The sequence below is a fragment of the Phyllostomus discolor genome, chromosome 13 (genome assembly GCF_004126475.2).
Source record: "Phyllostomus discolor isolate MPI-MPIP mPhyDis1 chromosome 13, mPhyDis1.pri.v3, whole genome shotgun sequence".
Taxonomy (NCBI): Eukaryota; Metazoa; Chordata; class Mammalia; order Chiroptera; family Phyllostomidae; genus Phyllostomus; species Phyllostomus discolor.
Genome location: NC_040915.2, coordinates 3,554,602 through 3,575,367, shown reverse-complemented (window position 1 = coordinate 3,575,367; position 20,766 = coordinate 3,554,602). Strand labels below are relative to the sequence as shown.

General features: G+C 58.5%; 1 protein-coding gene across 11 annotated transcripts; it reads left to right on the top strand.

Moving 5' to 3' along the window:
- The first annotated feature begins 3,113 nt into the window (after positions 1-3,113).
- Positions 3,114-16,910, top strand: PDLIM7 (PDZ and LIM domain 7). Of its 11 annotated transcripts, none has more exons than XM_036013724.1 (14): positions 3,114-3,218; positions 4,181-4,287; positions 7,930-8,081; positions 8,161-8,191; positions 8,609-8,727; positions 9,107-9,127; positions 9,375-9,511; positions 9,640-9,676; positions 10,607-10,668; positions 10,818-11,055; positions 11,980-12,160; positions 16,102-16,222; positions 16,312-16,427; positions 16,578-16,910. In XM_036013724.1, exons 2-14 carry the CDS (start codon positions 4,192-4,194, stop codon positions 16,662-16,664), a joined length of 1,398 nt encoding a protein of 465 aa, XP_035869617.1. In that variant the 5' UTR covers positions 3,114-3,218; positions 4,181-4,191; the 3' UTR covers positions 16,665-16,910. The 11 variants fall into 11 exon arrangements, with proteins under 11 accessions (XP_035869617.1, XP_035869615.1, XP_035869621.1 ...); XM_036013722.1 differs by having other exon boundaries at positions 10,598-10,668; XM_036013723.1 differs by lacking the exon at positions 3,114-3,218 and adding an exon at positions 3,768-4,044 and having other exon boundaries at positions 10,598-10,668.
- The last annotated feature ends 3,856 nt before the right edge of the window (positions 16,911-20,766 follow it).

Below are 20,766 nucleotides of genomic sequence, written 5' to 3'. Positions count from 1 at the left end.
AGAGGCAAGCACACATTGATGTTTCTTTCCCTCTCTCCCTCCTTCCCTCCCTCACCCTCTCTCTAAAAATAAATAATTAAAATCTTTAAAAAAATTTTTTAAAGGTGGCTGCAGCAGGACCCCTCCTCTCCCCAGTGCATGCCAGGCCTTGCCAGCCGAGCAAACCCCAGCTCACACTGCAGGGCACCCAGAGAGTCAGGGACATGGCCAGAACTAGAACCCAGGACTCTGGGTATCCTGCCCAGCATGCTTTCCTTTAGTAAAAATCTAAGCCTCTTTGTTTCATGGCAGTTGTTCTGAGGTTCCAAGCAGGCTGGAAGAGAAAGTCCCTGGAAACCCCCAGGACTTTGGGAGCCTTGCCCTGGAGCCGGAAGTGTCCTGGCCACCAGGGGGCACTGTGTCCCAGCCCAGGGCCTGTTTCTACCCAGGGGCTGCCTGTGCTGGGAGCTCTGGTGGCTTCCTATAGGCCTGAGCCTTGTGCAACAGGCCCAAGGAACTGGCTGCTGGCGTCCTCTCTGCTGGGGGATTGCCAGGACCCCCAGGCTGCCCTTCCTTTCTTTGTTCATTTGCTGTTTCACTTTCTCAACTCTTCCTTCATCCTCATTGTGGGGGATGGTAGATAAAGACAAAGGAGCCCCTGCTCTCCTGGGACTGACATTCCAATGGGGACAAAGGGCAATGAAGAAACCAACACTTAATATAATGTTGGATGGAAGCGAGTGCCATTGAGGAAAATAAAGCAGGACAAGGACTAGTGCATGATGCAGGTGAGGTTCGGGGGCCGCTGTTTTAGACAACCTGATGAGGGAAGGCCCCTCTGAGGCAACCTCTGAGCAGAGGGACCCGAGCACAGTGAGAGAGCCTGTTGTTGAGATATCTGGGGGGAAATGCTTCAAGCCGAAGGTCCTGAGGCAGTGATGTGCTTGACGCGTTTGAGGAACAGAGTGGCTGGAGCGGAGTGAGTGAGGAGGAGAGTCGTGGGAGGTTGGACCAGTTTATTAATGTCCTGCACATCTTCAGGGCTCTAGTCTTATTTTAGGTGCAACATTTTAGGAACGCCAAAAGCTAAGAGTGATGTGGTATGACTTCTGCTTTAAAAATACCACTTTGTCTGCTGTGAGGAGAACACTTTGGAGCGGACCGGGGTAGCAGCAGAGAGAGGTGTAAGGAGACTATTAAGGTTTCCAGGTCCAAGATGATGACGGCAACACCAGTGGCAGTGGTGGTCAGAGGTGGGACGTATCCTGAAGGTGGCCTTTGCAGAATCTGGGACAGGAAGGATAACTTCATAGTTTTTACTGGGCCAGGATGACGAATGGTGGTGCCATTTACTGAGGTGAGGGAGGACTGAGGGAGGTGAGAAAAATCACAAGTTTAAATTGGGACATGATGACTTGAGGTGTCCAGTAGACATCCAAGTACAGATTGGACAGGTGGTTGGATGTTAGAGTCTGGAGTTCTTGTGGGGGAGGTCATGGCTGGACGTATAATTTGTGAGTCCTTGGCCTGTAGGCGTGATTGAAAGCCACAGGGCAGGACGGGGTCTCAGAGAGTGAGTGGAGAGCAGAAACCTGATGGCCAGGTTGGGAGGCAGGTGAAGAGCCTCCAAAGGAGGCCGAGAAGGAGCAGCAGTGAGGCAGGAGGAGGCACGAAGGCGGGGGAAGTGGGCGTGCACCTGCCATGCTCCTAGGTGGGGTCAGAGGAAAGTGGAGAGAGCACCATGGATTTGATAACCCAGAGGTTATCTGAGAAGCCGAGAAGAGGGAATTCATTCAAAGGACTGGGGAACGACAGCCTGACTGGAGGGGGTTCAAGAAAGAATGGGGGAAAGCAAGTCCAGACAGGACCACAGATAACTCCTTCGAGGAATTTCAGTCTCCAGGGGAGCTGAATAAAAGAGCTGGAGAGGAAAGTGGATTCAGGAGAGGATCTCTTTGAACACTAGACTCTCACAGCACTTTTTGCATGTGAGGGGAATGATGCGGAAGAGGGAAATGCGTTGATGGCGGAGGGGAGAACAGCAGTGGCCATGTCCTAGGAGGAGCTAAGGCATGGACGCCTGTTCCCTCACTTGCACACTCCCCTTCCCACTAAACTTCCCCCTCCGCTTGCACTGGTGGGGGGTGTGGGTGGCTAAGTGGGGACTCGGACACATTCCCAGGGGAGGTGCTGCTCTCTCTGGGTACCAAGACGTAGCCCTTCTCAACAGTATGGGGAACACACTGAGCCATGGCCCCAGGGCAGCGGGCTACTGGCTGCCCCGGTGTCAGGGGGTGGGAGTGAGGGCAGGACCACGAGTCAGGCTCAGGATGCAACCAAGGGTCCCCTTCACTTCCATCAGCTCCTGCATTATTTTCTGCCTTCTGTAGAGTCAGTGTTCTGCAATCCTAGCTTCAAGCTTCCCTGTTCCCCGCTCAACTAATCCCACTTCGATATGTACCCCCCACCAAGTCTCTCCAACTCTGGAGCCACCAACGTCTGAGCATTACGCTAATGGCAGTCCAAACAATGGCAACCCCAGGGTGGCCCTGCAAGGTGAGTTGTTTTATTTTTTTATTCTCTCTGGAGTACATGCTTATTGATTTTAGAGAGAGGAGAAGGGTAGGGGAGAGAGAGAGAGAGAGAGAGAGAGAGAGAGAGAGAGAGAAACATCGATGTGAGAAAGGCATCTATCGGTTGCCTCTCGTATGGTCGGAGGCCGAACCACAACCTAGGAATGTGCTCTCACCGAGAATCGAACCCCAATTTTTCGGTTTATGGGATTACTCTCCAATCAACTCAGCCACACTGCCTAGGGCGAGGCGAGTATTATTGTCCCATTTTTCCGAGATGGAAATTAAGGTTCAGAGGCAATTGTTTCTGAAGGCTGCCTTTTCTTCACTCGCCGGCGGGAGGCACCAGCAGCTGGGCTAGCGGCGTCGGAAAGGCCAGCCCCCGGCCAGGCCCCGCCCCAAGGAAGGGATTCGGGCGGCCCTGTTTTCCAGTGCAAATTGGGACCAGACTTTGTGATTGGGCAAGCGGAAGGATTGGGTGGAGCTTCCCTGTGCAAGGGAGGCCGCCCGTGGGCGGGGCATACATAGGCGTGGTCTCGGGCACCGCCCCTTTCCGCGGGCTCAAAGCGGACGGCTGTTGCGGGGGCGGGGTCAGAACGCTGCGGCAGATCCTAAGGGGGCCCCTTGGAACCTGGCGCCAAGCAGCGCCCCAGCGGGGCAGAGCAGGTACAAGCGATTGCAAGGGGCGTCTGGGACTGAGACAGGCAGGGATCAGGGGGCTGCTAGGGACCACAGAGGGCATTAGGGGTCGTGGCCAGCGCTGAGTACCTCCGGTGGGCCCGGGCTCCTGCCTGTTCTTCGGACCCCGCCTCCGCCTCCGCCTTCCTGGGGCGAAGCCGGCTGTGGCTGGGCGGATTGGCGCCTGCGCTGCTTCCTGCGTGGAGGACTTGGTCGCCGCAACGGGCCCGGGCTGGGGACCGGGGAGAAACTGAGTCACGTCTGGATGGTAGCAGGCCTGTGTGGGAAGCACTACTTCCACTGGGATCCAGGATGAATCGCCTTCCTGCCCAACCTTTGGTGTCCCAACACCCACCGATTTCCCCAGGGGCCGCGCCCCCGCCGCCGCCCCTCCCCCCGCCTGACTAACAGCAGCTTCGACCGGTCCCGGAACGGCTAGGACCCACTCCAGCCGTCTTCTCCACCCCTCCCCCTCATGTCCCAAGCCCCTGGGTGCTCCATCCGCTGGCTTTCTCCACAGTGTCAGCTTACACGCCTTATATAGTCCGAGCAGACTTCAGCCAGAGGCCTGCCTGCCGGGATCTGGGGGCGGGGGAGAGGAGCGCCGGCCCCTGACTCACCCCATCCGTCGGAGACTCAAAGCTGGCTTGGGGGGAGGTCATGCCACTTTAGCTCTGCGGCCCGCTCCTGGATGCAAAAAACCTGAGGCCTGGATGGGAGCTCTCCTCACCCTCCCAGTTCCCGGAGGAGGGAGGTTGCCCGTGTCTCTCTAAAGTGAGATCTGCCAGCCAGCAGCCCAGCCAAGCCTGACAAGGTGCTTGCTTGCCTACCCGTGCCCTGGGTGTGCTCAGCATCTGCCCATGCCTGCCTGGCACCAGTCCAAGGCTGGTGTCCAGAGCTGCACCTACCTTGCACTACCATGTGGGCTACTCACTTTTCTCTTCTCTCAGGAGCAGGCACCATGGATTCCTTCAAGGTGGTGCTGGAGGGACCAGCCCCTTGGGGCTTTCGACTGCAGGGGGGCAAGGACTTCAATGTGCCCCTCTCCATCTCCCGGGTGAGCCTAGGTTGGGGAAGGGGCTCCCCCAGAAGCCTTTGGGTGCTCAGGTCTGAACGAGTGGCGTCGGGAATTGACGGGAGGAGTCTGAGCCAAGGCCAGTAGACCAGGAGGTATTCAGGTCCAGATGTGTGGGTGGCACCTGCCACCAGGACTACTAACTAGGTGAATGCCAGGAGAGGAGTCCCCACCTTGTTCCAGCACTACACTACCAGATGCCATTTCACAAAGCCCCTGGAGCCCCTTCTGAGTCTGTGGAATGTCCATTTTACAGGAGGGTGAGGTCTCTAGGAGGAGTCCAAGCTGCTTGAGGGAGCAATACAATACTCAGAGCCAGGCCCCAGGCAGAGCACTCTGACTGCAAGATCCACTACAGCCTGGTTGCGCCCCAGGAAATAGCCATTATCATCATCCTGTTTTTCCAGATGAGGGAACTCGGGGCTGAGAGGTGGAAGGGCTCCTTCCAAAATTCCATGGCCAAGTAGGGGTTGGAATTCAGGCACTGGGATGGCTGCAGTTTTTGTTGGTTGGGGTGTATTGTTTCTCCAGACAAATGAGGACCTGCATTCCCATCCTCAGGTCCCAATTCAAGATGCAGTGGCCTTTGACCCCAAGTGGGTGTGGAATGGACTCTAGGGCTCTGACTTCAGCCCCTGAAAAGCCTGCCCTGGAAGGGGTGGAGCTGGAGGCTGGCTCCTCCTTGTGGCAGGGGGATTGCCTTATAAGCCCAAGAATGCAGCCCCACACTGTGATGGCCAACTGGAGGCTGGAGTCTGCAGAGCCAAAAATGGCTGGCCTAGGCTCTGACCCCTGAACCCATTAGGTGGGTGTGTGCCTCAGCTGGTGACCACTAGGCCATAGCTCCAGCTGTAGGGTCAGTTGGGGGGTACAGAGAACTAACTGCCTGCCCGAATACAGTGTGGCCACTTGGGCTGGTGCTTCTGACTGAGGTCTTGGGGTTATGAGGGGGTGGGGAATTCCTGTGCCCAGTCGGCCTGTCCAGAAAGGCCCACCCAGGTACCCTGTGGGCAGGCAACTGTTAGCAGGAAGCCCAGAGCAAGCACAGCTTGGTGGGGGCCAGAAGGTTGTCCAGGCACTGCCCAGAGGCTTTGCAGTGGAGTCTGTCTATGAGAGCTGGGCTTGGTGGCCACAGGGAGGCCGTCACAGTTTTTTCCAGGGACTTTACCTCAGTCTCGCCTGGAAACTGCCCTGCTAGCAGGGTAACCAGTGGCAGTAGTCCTCCCCCCCCCCCACCCACTCCTGTACAGTCCTCAAAGCCTTTTCAGCCATGAAAACCTACCCTGTCTCCCCTCCCTGGCAAAGTGCTGGCCAGTGTGGTGGGGAGCCCTAGGCCTTAGCTGGCCTCTGAGTCTCTTTCATTGGTGGGGATGGGCAACCTCGTCGCCTGGGGGATGGACTTTCCAGATGTGGCCTGTTGGGGGCACTCTTGGCTCCCTTGTCAGAGGCTCCAGCATGTGGGTGGGGCCACCAGCTAAGCACAGCTCTGGAATTGGACCTGAGCCCTAGTGGGTGGGTGGGTGGGGTGGTCTTTTATGAGCTGAGCTCCCTCTCCCACTCCCCTGACCCCAGTATGGAGGGAGGCGGGAGGGGCTAGGGCTGGCTGTGGGCCCAGGCCTGGGAGATGAGGTAACGTCTGGGACTGGGGGGGTTGGGCTGTTCAGTGGGGCCCTCAGGCTGACTCACCCCTCACCCCATGCAGTGTCCAGCCCCCTGGCTTTTTTCCCCTCCTTGGTCCCTCTGGCCTCCTTGCTTCTCTTTCCAGCTCTCTCCACCCCCTTCCTGCCCGCCCAGCTCTCCAGTTTTTCTCTCCACCTCTCTGACCCCTCCCGTATCCCTCTGGTGCTTCCTGTCCTCCTCACTCCCACTCCTAGGAAGGAAGTTGTCCCAACCCCACACCCCTTCTCTGGGAGCCAGCTTCTCCTGCCTGCCCCGAGACCCCCCGGCTCAGGCTCAGCTCACACCTCCCAGGAGCCAGCCCTGTGGGTAGGGAGCGGCTGAACTAGGCTTCCCTTCTCCTGACTCACCGTGACCCTAAGTAAGTCACTTCCCCTCAAGGGCGTCACTTCCCTAAGCCCATTGTGAGGGCCTTGGGCTGAACTAAAAGTGGGATCGGGGTCCAGGCTCCAGACCTGGGTGTCGGGGGGGGGGGGGTCAAGGAGTCTTTCCTGGTGGGCTGACCTCAAAGTTGGGCCCCACACCCAGCAGAGGTAGCCTGGTGAGGTGGAGCCTCAGGATCAAGGTCCTGGCCCTACTTCTTACCAGCTGGGCAAGTTACTCTGTTCTCCGTGTGTGGAATGGGTATAATCTCAGGCTCTGTCCCACAGGGCTGTTGGAGGGTGCAGCGCCAGTGCATGGCGGCACTAGGTGCTCAGTAAATGGGAGCAGTATTCTCACTGTCCAGCAGGGGCAGAAGGAGCCACCCAGTGCCTGACCCTTCCCACTTCCCAAGCATGAAATAGAGCAGTCAAACCCGTCTCCCTCTTCTTGCCCCAGGGCTGGTACCCTCCATGTCTGGTCTTTCTGCCTCCCCACTTTCTACTTCAGCTCACTCCTGAGGAGCCTCATGGGGCTTTGGGCAGCCTGTACCTCCCAACTCCCCAGCCCCCATCTGTGAAGTATCAGTCTCTGGTCTAGCTTCTCCCCACAGAAGCCTCCTCAGTGCCAGGCCCTTGTTGGCCAGCCAGGCAGTCCTGGAGCTTAGGCCACAAACCGCAGCACAACGAGCTGCCCAGCTGGGGCTGTGAGGGCCACCTCTGTCGGGGACCTGAGAAATAACCATACCCCAGGCCTTCCAACTGCTAATGGCAGCTCCTAACCTCAAAGCCCAGTTCTGGCTCCTCTCCCTAGCCTTCGAGGCCCTCATAGATGGACCCTTCCCCCCTGGGTGAGACATGCCATTCCTGTCACCAAGGCCCACTTCTTCCCAGAAGTCATCCCTGATGGTCTCAGCTCACACTGGTGGTGACCATTCCTTCCAGCCTGCTATTGCCCCTCATTTGCAACAGTCACCAGGGATCTCCAAATGGAGCCCAAAGGATTGGGGAGGGAAGGTGAATGGCAATTGAAGGCTTGGGTGACAGTCATTTATAGCCAGGAAGCCATGGTTGACACAGTGGGTGTCTTCAGTTAGGCCTTGTTCCCTGAGAACCTGGAGGTGATGGAGCCTATTCGTGGCTCTCAAGAGGTCCTGGCAGGTCCCTGGAGGTGGTCCCAGCCCAGGATGCTGGGAGCAAAGAGGTCAGTGAGAGAACCCAGGGGTGCTAGAGAGGAACTTGCCACCTGCATAAGCCAGAGGGCATGTCTGTTGGCTGGGACAACCTAGGTAAGAGGCCAATCGGAGCTAAGACACTTGGAGTTTATCCTGAGGGTGGCTGCTTGCTGACGTCATGGCAGTTTCTGGACTGTGGGGAGGGTTGTGGAGGTGAATAAATAAGTTGGGTCATTGTGGAACTCAGGTGAGCCCCACCTCTCCCAGATCGCTTTGATGTCCAACAGCTGTCTGGAACATGCCGGACAACGAAGCCTCTGGGTGCTGAAGCGGGGCGGCTTCAGCAGGCCGACTACTGGTGGCCTCGGTTTGGTCTGCAGTCTGGTGCCCTGGTGACCCTCCTGTCCCCACAGCTCACTCCTGGAGGCAAGGCTGCACAGGCTGGCGTGGCTGTGGGCGACTGGGTGCTCAGTATTGATGGTGAGAACGCTGGAGGCCTCACGCACATCGAAGCCCAGAACAAGATCCGAGCCTGTGGGGAACGCCTCAGCCTGGGTCTCAGCAGGTATATGGGCTCTGGCCCACCTGGCTGGTGGGGTGCCCTTGGGCTTGGCCCTCCGTCACCCCTTCTGGTTCTCTTCCAGGGCCCAGCAGGCTCAGAGCAAACCACAGAAGGTAGGGGATAGTCCTGGGCCATCTAGGCGGTGGTGGGGTGGGATTGGACCCCTGGTTGGCCTGACCTCCCCTCACAGCCGCCTGGGTACTCCCAACCCTGTCTGGGAGTGGGGCATGAAAGCTGGATCCCAGAAGAGTGAGGAGAACTGGGAGTTGGGTCAGGGCTGCCGCACGGTTGGACCATGCACGTCTGCCTGTGTGTCCATGCTGCCTCTGCTGCCTCCACCTGCCTGTGCTGCTCACCCCACTCATGGGTTGAAATCATTGCTCCCAAATGGGCCCCTTAAAACCCGAGTCACCCCCTCCCCAAAAGCTTCATCCAGATGTGTAGGAGCAGGGTTGGAGCACCCCTCTCCTCAGCTCTGGCCTAGGACCCCCACACCCCCGCGGGCCCTGCCCGGCTCTGTCTCTGCCCAGGCCCTGACCCCTGCCGCGGACCCCCCGCGGTACACGTTTGCACCCAGCGCTTCCCTCAACAAGACGGCGCGGCCCTTCGGGGCGCCCCCGCCCGCTGACAACGCCCCGCAGCAGAATGGGTACGTGGTCCTGCCTGCCCACTGCTCACCGCCCACGCCCTGTCCATCAGCTGCTGCTCTGTCCGCTGTGCGCCTCAGCCCGGCTGGCACCGTGCGGCAGCGGCCCCTGGTGGCCAGAGTGGGACCTTCAGGTTCAGGGCCTCTCCTGGGGGGCGGGGGTGGGGTGGGGTGGCTCCTGTCCAGGCTGTGCCCTCCTGGAGCTCTGAGCCAGCCAGCGCCGGGCCCTGGCATCCCAGGGTTGGGGTGTAGTTTGGGGCCCACTGAGCCCCAGACACTCAGTGCAGCCTTGCCCCCTGCCACTCTGACTCTTGCCATCTTTCTTCCCATATGTCTGTCTCTTTTTCCCTTTATCTGTCCCATCTGTCTATTTCCTTCACAGGTGCAGACCCCTGACAAGTCAGTGAGCCCCCTCTGCTCGTTCCTCTCTTCCTTCCTGTTGGCACTCTGGGCAGCGGCCCCTCCCCACCCCAGCTCCTCACCCCATTTGCCCTCCTGCCTCTCACTCATCGACTCCCTCATCCACCCAGCCTTGCCCTTCCCCATCTCCCATCTCCCATCTCCCATAGCCCACAAGTACGAACTCCAGGGAGGGGCTGCCCCCGCTGCCCACCCCTAGCATGAGGTTCTGAGCCACACCCTCCCCACAGACAGCCGCTCCGACCGCTGGTCCCAGACGCCAGCAAGCAGCGGCTGATGGAGGACACGGAGGACTGGCGGCCGCGGCCTGGAACGGGCCAGTCCCGTTCCTTCCGCATCCTCGCCCACCTCACAGGCACCGAGTTCAGTAAGTGGTGGCCCAGGGCAGGGCAGACTCGCCTCCTGGCCCCCAGCCTGAGCCTGGGCTCAGCCAGGTCTCAAGGCTGGGGTAGCCCTCTGTCTTCTCTTGGTCAATGCCTGCCTCTGCCTTCCCAGTGCAAGACCCGGATGAAGAGCACCTAAAGAAGTCAAGGTAAGAAGGCTGGCACCAGCCCCTTTCTCATCCCTGCCTTCCCATTCCAGCCACCACCCTGTGTCTGCTCCTGGAGCCCCAGCCAGAGCTCTCCGTTCTCCTTCCTTCTTTCCTTCCTTCCTCCCTGTCATCTCTCCTTCCACTTCCTCCTCCTTCTCTCTGCCCCTCAGGGAAAAGTATGTCCTGGAGCTGCAGAGCCCACGCTATACCCGCCTCCGGGACTGGCACCACCAGCGCTCTGCCCACGTGCTCAACGTGCAGTCGTAGCCCGATGCTGGCCGGCCAGCTGTCCTCTCTGCCTCTTTCTCTCTCTGTTCCTCCTGCCCAAGGCACAACCCTTGGTGCCTCCAGCTTTTGCCTCCTAGACCCACTCCTTTCCCGCCCCTGGACTGAATCTCCTGCTGGCCTGGCCCTGGCTGCACGCCTGGCACACAGCCTGGCTTCGTCTGCCACTGCCTTCCCTCTTTGCCCTCTGGTCCTGCCGTCTGCCAGGTCTGTGTCAGCTTGGGCACAGAAATAAACACTCTCGGTCCTGCTGTCTCTGCCTGTCTTCTGTCTTTGTGGGCTCAGTTTACGTTTTGGGAATGGGGGTATTAGATGGTTTACACCCAGTGTGGGCCCTGCCGGCCTGGCTCTCGGTGGGAGGTGGTAGCTGACAAAGGGGGCCATGCTGTCAGAGCTGGGTCTCAGGGTCAAGAGAGTTCCGAGAGCTGCCCTGGAAGCAAGAGCCCTGTTCCACCCACCAGCCCTGTGCACCAGACCAGCCCGCTGGAGCCTGGCTACACCCATCCCCACCCCGATGGAACCTGGAGTCCAGCCCAACAGCTGTCATGTACCCAGGCATCCCCCGGGGGGCCAGTAGGACTAAGGTTGGGGGGGGTCTTATTAGGAGACCCAGCCATACAGTGCCTTGAATGGCAGATCTTGCAGCCAGGTGCCCAGGACAGAAGCCCCAGTCCCAGCCTCAGCTACACCCCAGGAACCCTGGCCTGGTGAGAGAGAGTGGGCTGGAGCCTTGGGAAGGGTGGGTAGCCTCCAGCAGCATGGGGGTGGTGGGCCCCTCCAAGCTGCCCTGGGCTCTATCCCCTGTCTTTTGGGGTCCCTGGGCACCCCCTGGAGCCACTTTCCTTGGCTCTGGCAGGCCCTATCACCCCCAGCCCCACCAGCCGCCCACCCTGGGCTGTGGACCCTGCGTTTGCTGAGCGCTATGCCCCGGACAAGACGAGCACAGTGCTGACCCGGCACAGCCAGCCTGCCACACCCACGCCTCTGCAGAACCGCACCTCCATTGTGCAGGCAGCTGCTGGAGGGGGCACGGGAGCGGGCGGTGGCAGCAATGGCAAGACTCCTGTGTGCCACCAGTGCCACAAGGTCATCCGGTGGGTGGCCCTGTTCCTTTCCTACCCTGGTTTTTTCCTGTCCTGATGTCTGGTCTTAGTGTCTTCTGATCACTGCCCCCCTACTCCCAATCTGTCTCCCCACTCAGCTGCTGCTGCACAAGGATAAGGTTTCAGTTCCCATTTGGAGTGGGGGGAGGGACCTGGCCTGGGTCCTCAGATTCTGAATCCTGCCTCATATTCCCCTCCCCACATCAGCCTCTATCAATGTTTGCCCCCGTGAAACAGAGGAAGTGCCCACGATGCATCAGAGTGGCTCCCATAGACTTGCTGCTTCCGGTCAAAGAAGGGCTCGCCCTCTGCCTCTCCCTCCCACTAGCTCTGCTAAGCCTCTGCTCTCAGCAGACTGGTCAGGGGCCCCTCCATTTCTGTACTGCTCCCTGGGGTCCAGTAGGGCCATAAAATACCTACAGAGTCCATGTGCCAGACCAGAGAGGCTTCCTAGGTCTCTGCTCTACCCCTGCTCTGGACTCCCAGCAGCTCCGATGCTCTGCAGACCATGTCCATTTACCCGGGGCTTCTGGGCCCCTGCCCAGGCCAGGTGGAACAGGCAGCAGGACAGGGTGGCGCCAGGGTCAGCTCAAGTACCCACTGGTCTTCAGGACTCTCGGACACTGGGCCCTCTTTCCTCTGGGGCCCCAGTTCCCCCGGTTCATCACACCGGGCCCAAGTCCGCAGCCCTGCAGTGTAGCCCTGCTTCCTGTTCCAGCACCACCCCACTCCCTCATCTGCTGTAAAGTGATGCAGCTTCATTATTGTCTCATGTCCCAGGCCTCTTTCCTCTCTACTTTGGGGAAACTTCCCCTCAGGCTTCAGAATAGGCATCAAGTAAACCCTCTTGGGCTCGGGCAAGGAGCCCCACCTCATTTGTATCCACTCCCTCTCACCACCCTCACCTGCCCCCAGGGGCCGCTACCTGGTGGCGCTGGGCCACGCGTACCACCCCGAGGAGTTTGTGTGCAGCCAGTGCGGGACAGTCCTGGAAGAGGGCGGCTTCTTCGAGGAGAAGGGGGCCATCTTCTGTCCACCCTGCTATGACATGCGCTATGCGCCTAGCTGTGCCAAGTGCAAGAAAAAGATCACAGGCGTGAGTAGGGTCTGTGAGCGGGGGGTGGGCAGGCGAGTCCTAGCCTGTCGGCATGGAGGGGCCAGGGGGGCTAGGAAGTAGGTCTGTTTTGGGTAGATGTGTGCCCAGCAAAAAGTGGCGCTTCCATCGCTGGATGGAAGAATGGGTGTCACCGGTCTTCGTCATTCTAGTGACAGGGTCACATGGACACTACCTGCATGTGGGCATCCAGCTTCACCGTCCTACTGTGAAGTCAGTTTGGTTGCTCCCTTCTTATAGATGAGGGAGTTTTGCCCACCATCACAGCTGTTTCCCTGCCAGCCTAGGCCACACCCCACTGAGCTCTTCTGGAAAATGGGCTGGACCCCAGGTACTCCCTTGAGCAGGGCATCTGGATTTGCTTTCTATCGATCAAGACCCTGCTATTCTGCCTACATCACACCGCACTCTTGTCCTGCTTGCCCCAACCCCACAAGTCCTGAGTGGGCGGGTTCATCGCCCTGGTCACAGCTGAGGAGCGAGGTTCAAAGCACAGGCTGGTTCCTGGGTCCTGGAGTGAGCTTCCATAGCAAACCCTGCTTCTGCCCAGCCTGGGCCAGTGGTTCCACATGCAGAGTGGCCCTGCGGCCTCAGCTTCCCCTTTTGCAGGGACTGCAGGCCCTGACAGACCCTAGAGAACGCTCTCATCCTCCGTGGTTGGACGGGAGGCTGACCCCCCGCCTGTCGTGGGCTCTGTGCCCTGCCTGCTTCCCGAGCTGGAGACCACCTGTCCTCTGAGCTCAGGGTGGAGAACGGGGAGATGCGGGGTGATGGCATTGTTTCAGCTGAGTTGGAAGGACGTTCTGGGGGGTCAGGCGACTCATTAGAAAGAACCCGTCCTGACCTGGGGGCCATCTGGGACCCCATGCTCTCAAGGCTCCCCACTCCCCACCAGTCCCCTCACCCTGGTAATCCGCTCCAGGTGCTGTGCCCTCTCACCTCGGGGCTTTGCACACGCTGCCCTCTGCTAGGGATACTCTAGTGCCCGCTTCCCTTCATTCCTTCTCATCGGGGACTCGAACACCATTTCCTCAGGAGCACCTACCTGGATGTCCGCCCTTCCCACCAGGCCAGATACCCCACAGTGGACTTGCTACCCCTCAGTCTTTCTGTCCCAGGTGTTCCCAGGCAGTAACGTAGGCTGAGACCAGGGCTGTTTTGTTCACACATTGTGCTGTGCCCAGGCATGGGCGGTGGTCAGTAAACCCTTGAAGGAGTGGATGGAAGTGGCCTCTGAGTTGGACTTAACACGTGTAGGAATTAGCTTGGAGAAGGAGCAGGGACAGTGCTGTGGGTGGAAGGAAGAACTTGTGTCATGAGGCAGCACCTGGGAAGGTGTCAGGAGTTGGGAACTGGGGATGGCTGAGGCCCAGTGTGCCTCAGCCAGCCTCCTCAGATGGGCGACAACTGCAGAGAGGGGACTGAGGCTGTTGGGGCCAGGGCTGTGGGGGTGGGAGAGGCAGACAAGTGTGGGGGTAAGGTGAATGTTAATAAGTGGTGCACAGGCCCTCGTGCATCCCTGAGGAAGGCGGGCTCCTGCCACACGCCTGCCGGCCCAGCCCCGGGCCCTGCACGCTCCTGCCGGAGCCCCGTCCTGCCACAGGCGCTGGGAAGAGCCGTCTTTGGCATCAGCCAGGTGTGGGTGCAAAACCCAGTTCTGCCGTCTGTTGGGGCACGTTGCTTTCTCTGGGCCTCCCTGACCTTGAGGTGGCAGTCAGCCCAGCCAGGTGGCCGTGAGGTGGGTGTGACACAGACATTGTGGGCAGCACAGGGGCCGCCCGAGAGCTTGATGCTGTCCGCACTTAGATCTGCCTCAGTTCACACGCTTCCATTTTTATTTATTTACTTTGTTTTTTTTTTAATTCCATTAGTTGATTTTAGAGAGAGAAACATCGATTTGTTGTTCCATTTATCTGTGCATTCATGGGTTGATTCTTTTTTTCTTTTTTTTTAAGATTTTTACTTAGTTTTAGAGGGAGAAATGGAGAGAAAAAGAGAGGGAGAGAAACATCAATGTGTAGTTGCCTCTCGCACACCCCCAAATGGGTATCCAGCCCGCAACCCAGGCATGTGCCCTGACTGGGAATTGAACCAGTGACCTTTCAGCTCTCAGGCCAGCACTCAATCCACTGAGCCACACCAGCCAGGGTTCATTGGTTGATTCTTGTATGTGCCCTGTCCAGGGATCAAACCCTCCACCCTGGTGAGTCACAATGATGCTCTAACCAACTGAGTTACCTGGCCAGGCACATACTTCCATTTTAAATAAATGGGCAACATTTAAAAGTCCAACTTCACCTTTAGCACATAGATTTCAACCTGGGCCTTACAGGCATTCTAGAATGAACTGTTCGGCGCCGCCCCTCCAGGCGGAACAGGTGCTACCCATGCCACTGTCCCCACGGTGCCCTGTTGTGTGCCCCACCTGGCCCTGGCAGGCCCTGGCTCTGGGACTCCCAGCTCCAAATGCGGGCTGATCCTCACAGCAACCCTGCCGAGGCTGGCACCAGGTTCCCAGTTCCCAAGGGAAGGAACTGAGTGTCAAGGAGAAGCTGATGGGCCCTGTCTGGTGTGGCTCAGTGGTTGAGCGCTGGCCTGGGAATCAAAGGGTCACTGGTTCGATTCCCAGTCTAGGGTACGTGCCTGGGTTGTGGGCCAGCTCCCCAGTAGGGGGTGTGAGAGAGGCACATTGATGTTTCTCTCCCTCTCTTTCTCCCTTCCCCTCTCTAAAAAATAAAATAATATCTTTAAAAAAGAAAATGAGAAGCTGATGGCCAAGTTACCAGTTCAGAAGCAAGGTTCAACCCACCAGTCTGATCCCCCTCGGGGCTGCACACTGCCCTCTGCCCCAGATCTGAGTGCTGCAGCCCTGGTTGGCGAGAGTATCCTGGGGTGCCCCGCCGTGAGTCCCCGCTTCCCCCCCAGTGCAGCCTCACCCCACCCACAGCTCTTGTTGACAGGCACCAGTGGTCCAGACGCTGGTGGGACACATCAGCAAATAGAACAGCTGGAGTCACACGCACTCTGGACCTTACATTTGAGCAGGGAGAGGTGGGGGGGAGGCAGATGGTAAGCAATAGATAGAACAGGTAAATTACCTGGTAGTGTATCTTAGTAAGCAAGCAAAGTGGTCATGGAAAAAAGGAAACGCAGGGTTGAAGGCAATCGAGAGTGGTGATGGGAAGGCAGGTAGGAGTGTGAACCAGTTCTGTCAGAGTGGGTCTCCTGGAGGAGGTGACATCCGAGCAGAAACGGTGAGGGCTGAGCCTTGCAGATATTGGGCAGAGAGGACAGCAGGTGTGAAGCCCCAACGTGGCACGCCTGACCACAGGCGAGAGGCTCTGACAGGAGCAGAGGGACAGAGGCCAGACCTGCCGCTCTGGGCCCTTTGCAGGCTACAGCTTTTGCTCAGAGATGTGGAACAGGCAGGGATTCGAACAGCAGGGATGGACCTGGCTCAGGCTGACCTCAGTCTGTGGGAGCACAGGGAGGCCGTGGAGGCCGGTTTTATGGGTCACCCAGATCAGAGATGTCAAGGCTCACACCCCTCGTCAGGGAGGCTGTGAGAAGTGGTCAGAATCTGGATGCATCTCAAAGGTAGACCCAACAGGGTTTCCTGGTGGGCCTGATGTGGGGTGGGAGAGAAGGGGATTTGTGCAGGTGGAAGGTGGAGTGGTGGAAAATGGGGGTGGGGACAGCTGTGGGAGGAGCAGGTTTGGGGTGTGGAGATTTTGAACGTGTCTAGTCAGAGGCATAGTGGACATCACCTGGAGACCTCAGGGTTGGAGACAGGCAGTGGGAGAGTGGGTGTGCAGAGGTAACAGTTACCTCGGGAAGGAAGTGGGCCCAAGGCCAGCTCCCCTGTGTCCCACGCTCTGGACAGGAGTGAGCTGAGCCACCAGGTGACTGTCGCCTCCTCCCAGGAAATCATGCATGCCCTGAAGATGACCTGGCATGTTCATTGCTTCACGTGCGCCGCCTGCAAGACACCCATTCGGAACAGGGCCTTCTACATGGAAGAAGGGGCGCCCTACTGTGAGCGAGGTACAAAGGGGCGTGGCCAGGTGGAAGGGGCGGGGCTGAGGCAGGCGAGAACCCGGCTCCTCCTTCCTCTCCCCCTTCACCCATCCCAGACTATGAGAAGATGTTTGGCACAAAATGCCGAGGCTGTGACTTCAAGATAGACGCTGGCGACCGCTTCCTGGAGGCCCTGGGCTTCAGCTGGCATGACACATGCTTCGTGTGCGCTGTGAGTACCCCTCAGACTCGGGTCAGCCCCCAGCACCCTGTGCTTCGCCAGCCTCCCTCCCAGCGCCTGCCTCTGGGATTTATCAGAGATTGAGAAGGGGCCTCTCCTGCCACCCCCAACCCCAAATGACTGGACCGTGGCTGTCCCCAGGTATGTCAGATCAACCTGGAAGGAAAGACTTTCTACTCCAAGAAGGACAAGCCCCTTTGCAAGAGCCATGCCTTCTCCCACGTGTGACCCTTCCAGCCCACTGCTGCCATGCTCTGCCCAGCGGAGGGGCCACTGTTCCTGGAGTCATCCCACCAGATTTCTGGGTAGGGCTGACAAAGGTCACCCCAATCCTATCTCCTGGCCGAGCTTGGGGTTCCCCGGGCCCTGCCTCACTGTCGTTGTCTCCCCCACTATCCCCCCCCAACCGCACAGAGTGCGGGCCCCCCAGCCCTGTTCACACCCAGAGCCACAATAAACCTATATCCAGCTGTGTGTTGTCTGCACCTTCCTGCTGTGCACGTGGAGTGCTGGGATTTGGGGTTTGGGGCACGGAGCAGGCAGGGTGAGCTGGGTGTCCTAGGGCAGACCATCCTCATGGTCCCTGTGATGGGGATGTGCAGGGTTCTTGGTGAGTGGGGGGAGAGCAATGGGGTTCCATGTGTCAGGCCCAGGCACCCACAGGAGTAGGGTGAGCCTGATCCAGCCTGGTGTGGAAGTCACCAGAGTTAAGACAGATCCACAGAGATGGGACCCAGAGGCGCCATCTGCCGTCCATCTGCTGGACAGCTGTGGCCAAGAAAGGGGGAGCTGGAGAAGGAGACCCCAGGTCCTGGGAGGCCACAGTGGCAGACTGAGGGGCTAGGAGTGCCTCCTGAGGGCACAGTGGGGGTTGGGGGTGTGGTTTGGGACACAGAAGTGTTTGAAGTAATGAAGCAACCAGGTTCGACTTGTAGAAGGAGCCCTGGCCCTGAGCAGGTGAACAGGAGGCTGGGAGGACGGCTGGGGGTCAGGGGAAGAGAGGTGCAGAAAGCAACACAGCAGAGGTGGAGGTGGGACCCAGTGCCAGTTCCTGGGAGCCTACAGTGGAGCCCCAGGGGGTTCGGGCTGAGGAGAGGAAGGCAGGCGAGTCTGATGGGCACCTAGACTCTATTAACCATTGCTTACATCACCTCCTGCGACCCTCCCAGCAACCCTGCAAAGCGTCTGCAGTTGCTCTTGTTTTTTAGATGAAAGGTTAGGAGACCTGACCCAGTTCGCACAGCCACCGAGCCACGATCCAGGCTAGAAGCCAGGCTGGAGCTCTTTGCTCTGCCCTGGGAGGGGCTGGCACTGAGCACCACTCACCAGTGAGTGCCCCCTGGGAAGGTGGCTTCTGCCTGGCACCTTGACACCTGGAGACTCAGGTGTTGGCCCCAACTGTAGGAACTCTTGGTTCTCACTGGTGCCCTCTGCCACCCTGGGGGGATTGTCGCCGGCCTGTCCCAAGCCTGGATGGAGAGAGACAGGAGCGGGCCCCAACTAGACCAGGACAACTCAGGCCTGTTGTGTTCTCTTGAGGACCCTGGGAAATGTGTGCTGGGCTCCCTGTGTTGTTTTCACGGTGTCTCATTGGAGCCTGGGCCGGTGCCTGGCGCAGAGTGGATGACTGAGGAGTGCTTGTTGAAAGACTGAATGAGGTGCCTGTGGAACAAACAGGAGACAAATCAGGGCATGGCTGAAGATTCAAGTCTGGATTCACCTCGGATTCCGTTTGAGCTTGGGACAGGTCCGGAGCAGTCACCCCAGAGGCATGTAACCAATGCCCGTGGAAGGCTGGGAGCTGCACCCAGCCAGGTCAACACCGAGAGAAAGCAGGTGGGATGTGGTTTTCTTTCAACCTAGACATCTCTGGCATATTAAACAGTATCTTTCACTTCCATGGTGAAATGTACTCTCTCTTACCTCTCTTGAACCATGAAGCCCTCGGTCCACCCCTGGTTTCCATGGATACGAGCCAGTGTGATCACAAGGGTGGATGGTGAGTGCTGCTGGAGTCCTGGGGGAGCCTTCTCCAGGTAGGCGCCCTCGGCTGCAACCGCAGCCACAGCCAAGGGCGGCCACGTGGTGATTCGGAGCTGTGACCAGGTCTGCTGCTTTGTCAACAGCGTCCAGAGATTTGAACTTGAACATGAAATCTGGTATTTTAATGACGGCAACTAAGATTTCTTTTTCAATCTTGTTAAAAAAATAATAATAGCCCTGGCTAGTGTGGCTGAGGGGATTGAGCACTGGCCTGCAACCTGAAAGGTCGCTGGTTCGATTCCCAGTTAGGGCACATGCCTGGGTTGCGGGCCAGGTCCCCAGGTGGAGGCATGTGAGAGGCAACCAATTGATGTATCACTTGTACATCGATGTTTCTTTCCTCCTCTTTTTCCCTCCCTTCCTCACTCTCTAAAAAGAAATAAAATCTAAAAAAGGAAATAAATAAAAATAAAAAATAATAGATGTGGGCCAAATCCAGTGTGAGAGCAACTAGCCCCACACCCCCAGATAGGAAGCGCCAGCATCACCTCTGGGCAAAGGAGGCAGGAGCGCAGAGGACAACAGCTGGGCCCTGGGGGCCGGGGCGTGCAGGCTGGGGCCGGGCAAGAGTGTTTCCAGAAACTGCCGACAGACAGTGTCCACCAGGCAGATAAGGCCAGGAGCCCCGTGGCATTTCGAAACAAGGTGACATTTGCCAGATCAGTTTAGCAGAGAGCTGGGCGGCAGCCAGGGTTACAGGAACAAGAGGCAGTGTGGTGGGGATGTGGAAGGAGAGTGCGGACGGGAGTGCAGACAGCACTCTCAGGTCAGGCTGCGTGGCCAGGAGGACCGGCAGCCCCCCACTCGGCTGAGCACCAAGAGGTGTGGAGAGTCCTCTCCGCACCAAGGGAAGGTGGCCAAAGGTGGGCAGATGTAAGGGGACAGTAAAGAGCAGAGAGCTGGGGGCTGAACCTCAGAAAGAGGAGCTCCCCTGGATGGAAGTAGAAACAAGCACCAGGCCCCTGCTCTGAACAGGCCACCCGCCAGGACGCACAGAGCAACTGCTGATACACATTTCATTTAATCTTTGGAACACACTCAAGACATCTCCTTAAAGGCATGTTTCAAGTGAGGGACCTAAGACTCAAGAAGGGGAAGTGGCCTGTCTAGGGCTGCCCAGCCAGAATGCCCCAGCTCTGCTGCTCCAAGGATCAAAGACCGGGGTGCTCCTCACTGCCCTTCCGGGCTGCCCCCCTGGCCACAGAGCTGCAGGGATCACGGCTGTGGGAGAGAAGCCACAGTGACTGGGAACTATCCTTGTGTGTGGCAGGGGAAGCCATTAGCGCCCTTGGAAAGTGCAGTCCCCCCAGCTGAGGGGGCAGAGCCCATGGCAGGGGACTGATTGGGCAACTGGAGAGACAGCCAGCAAGAGACAGGCTTTTTCCAGCTCAGAGCGGCTGGAGCTCATTTGAAGTCAGAGAGACACAGTGCAGGGTGAGAAGCTGCTTTGCCAGAGTGCAGAGAACAGAGGCAGGAACGGATGATTCTGGTCCTGCCTCCTCAGTGCCGTGTGGCCTTGGAACACACGTGGGTACACGCACCCCTGTGGGCCCCTCCGTGCAGCCCTGCTGTGACGGAGCTGAGCCTGAGGCACACAGGGAGCGGCAGCCGCGCAGAGTTTACAGCCCACTGTGAGAGGAGGTGGAGGTGGAGGTGGAGGTGGGGCCCCGCCCCAACTGGGGGCTGGGGGTGCCAGGGTTCCAGGGCTCTGGTGGGACAAGAAGGTGCCTCCCAGGAGCCTGGTGAGAATACGGGAGGCTGGGGCCAGCCCCAGGAGGTTGTGCAGTGGGGTCATTGCACAGTGCTCTGGGAGGGCCCCAGGACCAGTCTGGGTCTCCCGCTCAAAGCCTGGGGGACTAGAAGGTCAGCTCACCTATTTCCCTTGCCACCGACAACAGTGACCACTGCTTGGGGTCGATGAGAAAGGACTCTTCCAGCTGCCGTTCAAACTGGTTGAACTAGAAACAGAGAATTTCTCTCACTTAATGGAAAAGGTTCAGATACAGCGGGATCTGGCCTGAAGGGTGTTGTCAGCAGTCTCTACTCTCCCCAGATCTCTCCGAGCTTGTTCTGGCCTCATTCTCCCGAGGCTCTCCCCATCGGCAGCGGCACAGGCACCCCCAGCTAGCTCCGGCCTCAGGCTGCCCGCTCAGCGGCCCTGGTGGAGACTTTCTTAATGACTCCAGCTAAGGTCCCTGGCTGATGCCCGTTGCACTGACTTGGATCATGTGTCCATCCCCGCAGCAGTCCCTGGGTCTGACCAGCTGGCCCGGACATGTTCCAGTCT

What these genes read in the sequence shown, in the direction of transcription:
- PDLIM7 (XM_036013722.1), top strand. Translation starts at nt 4,192, where the DNA reads ATGGATTCCTTCAAGGTGGTGCTGGAGGGACCAGCCCCTTGGGGCTTT. An exon ending in AACGCCCCGCAGCAGAATGG is followed by an intron (nt 8,728 to 9,106) that starts GTACGTGGTCCT and finishes TTTCCTTCACAG; the next exon opens with GTGCAGACCCCTGACAAGTC. An exon ending in GCAAGAAAAAGATCACAGGC is followed by an intron (nt 12,161 to 16,101) that starts GTGAGTAGGGTC and finishes GCCTCCTCCCAG; the next exon opens with GAAATCATGCATGCCCTGAA.